The following is an 8,335-nucleotide window of genomic DNA, read 5'->3' as shown; positions in this document are numbered from 1 at the left end:
CAGGAAGTGACAGTAGAGGGAGACCTTTCTTATGAAGAGATTCATGTAGCTATCCTTGATACTCAAATCAGGAAGCTAAGAAATAAGAAAATATGTATGGTGAAGGTCCAATGGCACCGGCATAATGTTGAAGAATGCACTTGGGAGTTGGAGCAGAGTATGAAGAGCAAATACCCTCACCTCTTTGAGTAATCAGGTAATTTACTCTTTTAAATTCGAGGACGAGTTTTATATAAGGGGGGAGGATGTAATAACCCCAAATTTTTTTTTTATTTATATAAAAAGGGATAGAATAGTCCTTTAAAATTGATATAAGGGATAAAATTGGAAGGAATCAAAAGATAATGGCATAGTTATAAATGCGTTGAAGTGGTAAGTGTAAAATTGGAAAGGAATCAAAAGTTAATGGCATAACAGTAGATCTGTTGAAGTGTTAGGGGCAAAATGAAAATTTAATAAAATTAAACAAAGGGTGAATAGTGTTTGATGTGACTTAATTCATGGGTTTGAGCTGGCTGAGGCGTTGTATTGAAACAGAGAGGGGGGAGTCTCAGGCGACAGAGAGGAAGAAAAAGAAGAGGAAAAGAAAGGAAGAAAAGAAGAGGAAGAAGAAGAAGAAAAAGGAAGGGAAGGAAATCCCGGTTGCACTGCCAGCTGCAAGAAAAAGTGTAGATCTCCTTTTCCTCTACGCAAGGACCTCGATTTTCAAAAAGAAAAAGGTAAATATCCGTCCCTATCTAGTCTTTTGATGATATTAGGCTATACAAAGGGTGGATGTAGTCTAGAGGGGTCGGATAAGGGTTGTAGAGGTGGTTAAAAGAGGAAGAATCGGATTTCGACAAATTTTTTCGGCACTACAAAAAAATTGTGTTGAAGTCCCAACTTCGGCGAATTATTTCGGAGGTCAAACGGCCTCCGATGGTGATTACCTTTTTGGAATCCCCTATGAGTGTGGAATGTTAGGTAAAAATTTCATCAAATTTGGAGTATGAAAAATAGATCAAACCCGGGATGAAGTAACCGGCTGTCGGTCCGAGTTACTGTTCATCCAGGTGGAAAAATAGGGGATTTCATGCTATAATAGGGTGTTAAGCCTAGATTAAGCTAAGGAGACCTTGTACTCATGCAAGGAAATTCCTAGTATACATAAATGATGAGTTAATTAATAGAAAAAGAAAAAAAAAGAAAGAAAAGAAAAAATTTAGGAAACGGGGGAGTTGAATCAATTAAAGTTTCCTATATTATAATTGGCACGCAGATTATGACCCTTGATACAAGACTAAATGTATTGTAAATACATGTCACAGTTGGGCAAGAAGATAGGGAACAAGAGGAAGAAGTTCCCCCTGCCTGCTGTAGATTTTTGGAGGCGTATCAAGGCTGTGCCGGATTGACAGGTGAGTGGGAGTCATGTACTTTGCTCCATGAGCACATTCTTTATTCATTTTCATGAATGTTGCCAAGTGTGACTTGATTCCACCTGAGCTTATTGATTAATTGTTGTGGTAGATTCCTCTATATTTTGTTCTCTATGCTTGATTATTTTGTACATGCATTTGAGGGAACATTGAAAAGAATTACGAGGGGTAGATGAGTAATTAAATTGATTTCGAATTGTGAAATGACTTCTTTTGTAAATTGATTTCATTTTCTCTATTTCAAAGACTTGTAGAGCCCTTCTTATGGTATATTGAGTTGCATTGTACTCTCGTGATTCCTCACTTCCAACCCTGATGTTAGTTATGATTGGGTCGTGGCCGAGTGAGTGGTAGTCTTGATTATACTCCTTTTTAGTAGAGTATTGGGAGGGTGCATTATGACATTCATGCATGGCTTGGCAGTATCTGCAGGACACCTATAGTCGATGGGGTTGAACATCAGCCTGTGTGCACATAGTAGCCTTCTGGGTGGGCGGAGCCCAGTCCCTTCCTAGGGGGGACACGGCCCTAAGCATAGGATCGGCCGGTCCTACGACTTATATTTTGCTTGCCGCCGGGCATAGTAAGACCCCGCGAGGTGCAGTACGGCTTTTCGCGGATGTAGAATTCTCGCGAAGTGCCGTTTAGTATATAGATGTGAGATGTTTCTATGGATTTCTGTTCTGAATACTGGCCAGCATTTACATGATCAGTATGGTGTCTTATCCTGCATATGCATGTGACAGTAGGAAGTTGTTGTGGTTCGCTTGGGGCGTAAGACCCACCTTCCGACAGCTGTCTAGTGAGGACTTTGCATATGGACACCCTAATTTACATATTGGTGTGGTGTCATATTCTATGCATGCATGTGACAGTAGGGAAGTTGTTGTGGTTCGCCTTGGGGCGTAAAACCCACCTTCCGACAGCTGTCTAGTGATGACCTTGCATATTGACACCCGATTTGCATATTTCAGTGTTGTAATCTATTTGTCTTATTCTGCATATGCATGTGATAGTGGGGAGTTGTTGCTGGTTCGCCTGGGGCGTAAAACCTACCTCCCGACAGCTGTCTAGCATTTACATTATCGGTATGGTGTCTTATCCTGCATATGCATGTGACAGTAGAGAGTTGTTGCTGGTTCGCCTGGGGCGTAAAACCCACCTCCCGATAGCTGTCTAGCATTTATATTATCGGTATGGTGTTTTATCCTGCATATGCATGTGACAGTAGGGAGTTGTTGCTGGTTCGCCTGAGGCGTAAAACCCACCTCCCGATAGCTGTCTTGTTGATGATTCAGCCTATTGACACCCGATTTATATGTTTTAGTACTATAACCTGTTGGGCATATTCATGTTATCATACATACTTATTTGATTATTCTATATATGCTTCAGATGAGTTGATTGGGATTGTGATGATTTACTCCATATTTCTTATGTTGAGTTATGCGTATCCTGTTCTTGATGACTGCTCATATGCTCTTGAGATTTCACCTCGAACCATGATTATATCTGGTCTTATGTGCATAGTACTCTCTACTCCACTCACTGAGTATTCATATACTCACTCTCCAGTTTGGTGTTTTTGATTGCAGGGCAGGTATTGTATAGAGAGGAGCAGGATTAGTGGTTGCCTGCTAGCTGTGCCGCTCCATAGTATAGTATAATGTAGATAGAGGTTTAAACCCTTTTGGTGTATTATAAACCTTCTGTTGTATATAGTGTATAGTTACAGTCATAGATCCTGTTGTGGATATGGGTTTGACCATGGATGGATTGGGAAGCAGGTATATATATATGTGTGCAGATCAGTTGTGTGCCTATGATAATGTATGGCTATATATTGTCCATGTTTATTATGTGACAGATTATGTGATTGCTGCTCTGACAGGTAGTGTGTTGTATGTATTGAGATAATCCTGACAAGTCACCATAGGAAAGGTGATCATTTTGTGCATGCATCATGCCAAAATTTTCAGAATTTATTGATGATTGATAGGTAGTAGGGTTCTACGTGGTGGCTGGTAGCCTTATGCCTACCCGCACCCTAGGACCGTCGTGGCGGCCCGCTGGAAGTAGGGCGGGGGTCGTGACAGTATCTATCTGAAGGAACCATAGTAAATTTGACCTTGAACTAGGTCGTTTGACTCGAACTTCTACGTATCACACACATGGCCATTTAAAGGCCTTGCACTTAGTACCTTGATGCCTTGCACTTAGTACCTTGATGCCTTGCTCTTAGTACCTTGATTTTTTATAAGAATTTTGTTAGGGCTAGCTTAAACTCCTAGTCGCGGCCTGCACAACAATTCTCACATCGATAAATCCTCTAAAAGTATTTGTGACCTAATACCCTACAGATTTTCTTTCTTGAACTCATTAAGAGTATAACCCAATATTTTCGATATATTTTTGTTACTAATAAGAGTACACTTCATAGAATGGGATGAGACATACTTCGAGAAATGTGATTTGACTCGATCACTCAATCAGCTTTGTTTCTACCATATTGAACCTTCTTTATGGGATCTCTAATCATAGAGTTGAGTATCCACTATCGGTGACCAAACTATTAGTTGATTGGTCTGCCATTTTTTTTCTCAAACTTGACAAATTTCAAGAAAATGACATTTCTCTTTTGAGTTATCTTACAAATACATAACGAATCCGGATATGTCGGTTCATCTTTTCATTAGTACTCTTTTTGATTTGTCAGTTTATCACGGCTTTATTATCACGATGGATTGATATGGCTGAAACTGACTTAGGTACTAAAGGTAGCTCTAAGAAATAAAATTTAATTCACTCTGCCTTAGTACAGGTAGTGGTATCTAGAGTAATCAACTCGGACTTCATGGTGCTCCAAGATATAATTGTTTGCATTATAACCCCAAAACTTATTCAAATTATAAATAAATACATGTAAAAAATTGATAATATGAACATCATAAATTAATTATTTAACCTTATTTTTTTTGTCGAATATGTCTCTCTATCTCTTATCAATTGGTTAAACTCTCTATTTTTCCAAATTTTTACATTATTTAACCCTATTAGAAAATTCCAACTTAGCAAATCAACCTCAAGGCTAAAGTTGTGATAGAGACCGTACATACGCTAATATTATCTTAAAATAAATTATTAGGGCCAGCAGTAACTGAGCTTGATAGACCACCAACCCAAGAAATATGAAATCAGCATGATTATCATTTTCAGAATATGACCACATCAATAAGCATGACCTTGTCTCCAAATAACCTTATGTTTTCACAAACTAATGCTCCAACAAAATTAAGTCATGTCCATGTCCAAAACACTGGGATACGACATACCTAGCGATGCAACGAAACATGTGATAGCTCTTTGGGCAGACACGCCGGAAGAGAAACCTTTCGCTCTGAGGAACTACAGGAACTGGCACATATTTTATGCACACAAATATGATCATAGAGTGGATTGCTGGAAGGGTGGTCAGAAAGTGTCCAAATATTGCTGGAATTCCTTTCACTAACTCATTGTAAACTAAGCTAATACCAGGGGCTCTAATGGAACCAAGGTTGCAGCCCAACTCCATCATCAGATCCATTGAAAGCTTCTGTTTAACTTCAGATTCATACTTTAGCTTGCTCCCATAAGTCCATATGTACATTATCATAAACAATATTGCTGCAAAAATCAACAAAACCCAACTTCCAGCCTCCGCACTACCCAAAACAGAAGTGAAGAAAACTAATTCCAGCCCCAGAAAGAATATGACAAACAAAAGCACTATGAAGATGTTAATCTGCCATATTAGAAGCATAATGATGGTTACTAGAATTGTTGTCATCATCATTATTCCAAGTTCTGCAGTGCCTGCAAAAAAAGATTCTATATATAAAAGACCCAAACAGGAAAAAAAGAAGAGCACATGTAAAAAATATAATTTAACTGCATGTAACACAATAAAAAGAAAAAAATAGTACTGAAGAAAACAAATTAAAAAAAAAAAAGAAAATTGTGATACCTTAGTTTACCTATAACTACTTTTCTTCTTTCAGTAATCACATTCTAATTGGGCTTCTTGGTTTATATTAATAAAACCTATACAGTAGATCTACCAACTTGCCAACTGACCACCTACACTTCATGGCAAGCCCTCTCTTGCCCGAAGTTGCCATGGCCTAGAATTTAGTACCAACTAGCTGGTTGCCATCAGGTTAGGACTTGCCTGTAAAATGTTATAAAATTTCATCCCCGCCTTTGTCTGAAAAACTTAACCCATTAAGAAGCGAGGAGGCTAGTTAGTTAAGGTTTAAATATTATTTTCATCTTTTGTGAATTTCTTCTTGTAGCTTACATCACTCAAGTGTTTCAAAGATATATCCACTAATTATAATATGATTTTTGGTGTCAAAGTAGCTGGTGCTAGAAATTAGTCTTATTTCTACTTTTACAACACCAATTCCTTTTGAGCCGGTTCTGACAACTAGTTTTATGTCCACCTTTACACACTTTGAGCCTCCATCTCTGGGTCCCTCCATCTCTCTCTCCAAGCCACCTGCCATGTTTGCTTAATATAAAATAACAAAATAAACTCTCATCTGCCTATCCTTGTCCATTCTCTCAATTTCTCTTTTGAGATCATGAAGATCCATTTGATCTTTACTCAGCACCAAGTCAATCGAATAGCCCTTCCAATTTTTTCATCCAATTCCATTAGTCAATCTTTGATGTACTTATAGCAATTCACTTTGGACACAAGAACAACATTCCATCTGTTCATATCCATCCATGAATGCCTATTACCGTGTCTAATTTCACTCTAAGGTATCTGTCCATGTCTCATTCTAGACATGCCCTCGTCTTCAAAATTGTGCTTTGCTTGGTTCAGCCTGCTATCTTAAAGGGAAAGAGAGGGGGAAAAGTGCATGAAACAATGAGGAGTGTATTAATAAAAACGCATGAATTAGATGGGATTACATCCATCCTTGTATCACGTGCACTGCACATGCCCAAATATTAGTTCAAATGAAGTATAAGACACGAACATGTAGTAAAGACATCAGAGCACACATCAACTGCAGCCATTGAGTTGACAGTCAGCAGCATGTCTGAAAATTACGAATGCATAACCTAAGATGAAAAGATATTCAATACTAACTCATGGAGTATATCATAAGAATTAAGAAGTCTTATTGGACTCCAGTACCTCAACAGAAGGACTCTTTAGCCAGCTAGGGAAAAATCTTACATAGCCTATTACAATAATAGATATGAATCTTAGAAAAAACCAAATAAGCATCAGGTCAGGCTGAAAGGTGTATGCTGGAAGAGCATGAAATGCACGTAAGTATGGCTAAAAGAATGTATTATATATGCTGAAATAATTTCAGATTGCAAGAGTTTTCTTCTTTACCATATTCTTCATTGATTTCTTACTAATCTTTTCTTTAATTATGCTTCTTAACAGTATCATCAAAGAAGTTTGCGTGCAAATAAGGTAATATTGATTGAGCTAGGGAATCAGCATAGTGCCACTGTACAACCAACAGGTACAGGAAGAAATAATATCTTCATTACAAGAGAAGGATCTGATTTCCTGTGCAAAGTTTAGAAATAAAGAGATACATTTCTGGAGTACTTAGGCAAGATACCTCAGCATGCACAATGCAGTAACCATAATCAAGCCCAAAGGCTTGCCAGTAACGTCCATTTTACTCCAAGATGATGGACCATGCAGTCAGCGCTGCAAATGGATTACATTGACCCACTTGCAATCCAAAACTTACACAAAAAGAATCTGATCTAGTTTCAACCAAAGTCAGTTGGACTACACTTGGACCGATAAATATGACCAATCACAAATATGGACAATTTATGGATCATTAAGTGACTTGTCTTAACCCAAATAGCCCAAAACCATGAATTATATTTTTCACAATCCACATCGACATTAAGAAACAGATTTGTATATAGTGATAAATGTTATGTAGGTAATAATCAATCTGTGTTTTTGATGATAATATATAGCCAAGTGGAATGGGTTGTTAATAATGTCTATACATTGTTTAGTTGTTATTCTGTTGAATAATATGTTTAGGATATATAAAAAACAAACATGTACATGATTTGACCCCCCCCCCCCCCCCAAAAAAAAAAAAAAAAACTGATGGATCAATAAAATAAATATTGAATATGAGGTAAATGAAATGAATTAGACTTGGATTCAAAATTTGACCCAATTCAAAATGTGGATTCAATATCACGTTTGATATTCATTGAAAAAATAAAATCATGATTTTCAAATATAAAACCTCGAAAAGCAGCCATTAGTTTCTCAAGGCTGCCTAATTTAGATTTCTGTTAAGGGAACTTTGCGAAACAAATATGACAAATGGAAATTTATTGTTTGAATGGAAAAGAAATATCAAGGAATCAGAATTGATTCTACATTACCATATGCATTGCCAATGTCAGTTATGCTTCCAAAGGTGGCAACAAATGCCAAGCAGAAGACCAGCAGAAACCAATTTATGACCGGAACATATATCTGACCCATGAACTTCCGTGATGTGTGAATAATTTTGAGACGAGGAAAACAACCAAGTGCTGTTGATTGTTTTATGCATGAAAATGTTGCTGTTGTCATTGTCCGACTTGCAATCAATGCAGCAATGTTGGCTATGAGAGGGACTGGCTAAAATGCCCAACCTGATAACCAAATATATGTTAGATGTATGCCCTAGAAGCCAATCTGGCTGACACATTATTAATTCTAGGGACATAATTTTGTACTTGACTATTTGTTATTGAATAAATAAAAGGCATCTTTCATTCATATTATTTATGTGTCTATGAATCGTCCAAGAAATTAATAAGATGATGATACATATTCTCAAGAGTTGAGAATTTGAGCCATATATCATTGGTGATTA

At 37.4% G+C, this 8,335-nt stretch overlaps 1 protein-coding gene across 1 annotated transcript; it reads right to left on the bottom strand.

Annotated features, from left to right (window-relative positions):
• Positions 1-4,620: 4,620 nt before the first annotated feature.
• Positions 4,621-8,108, bottom strand: LOC120110305 (potassium transporter 7-like). Its single transcript, XM_039124943.1, has 2 exons — positions 7,857-8,108; positions 4,621-5,273 (listed from the first exon to the last, which is right to left on the bottom strand). The coding sequence occupies exons 1-2, from the start codon at positions 8,047-8,049 to the stop codon at positions 4,693-4,695; spliced, it is 774 nt and encodes a 257-aa protein (XP_038980871.1). The 5' UTR covers positions 8,050-8,108; the 3' UTR covers positions 4,621-4,692.
• Positions 8,109-8,335: the final 227 nt, after the last annotated feature.

The sequence above is a fragment of the Phoenix dactylifera genome, chromosome 1 (assembly GCF_009389715.1).
Source record: "Phoenix dactylifera cultivar Barhee BC4 chromosome 1, palm_55x_up_171113_PBpolish2nd_filt_p, whole genome shotgun sequence".
Lineage (NCBI taxonomy): Eukaryota > Viridiplantae > Streptophyta > Magnoliopsida > Arecales > Arecaceae > Phoenix > Phoenix dactylifera.
The sequence above is the reverse complement of the archived record's forward strand: the minus strand, read 5'-3'. Positions and strand labels throughout refer to the sequence as shown.

Excerpts from the sequence above, each read along its gene's own strand:
- LOC120110305 (XM_039124943.1), bottom strand. The coding sequence starts at position 8,049 with ATGACAACAGCAACATTTTCATGCATAAAACAATCAACAGCACTTGGT. Across the intron at positions 5,274-7,856 it reads TGACATTGGCAATGCATATG|GCACTGCAGAACTTGGAATA; the intron begins GTAATGTAGAAT and ends CTTTTTTTGCAG.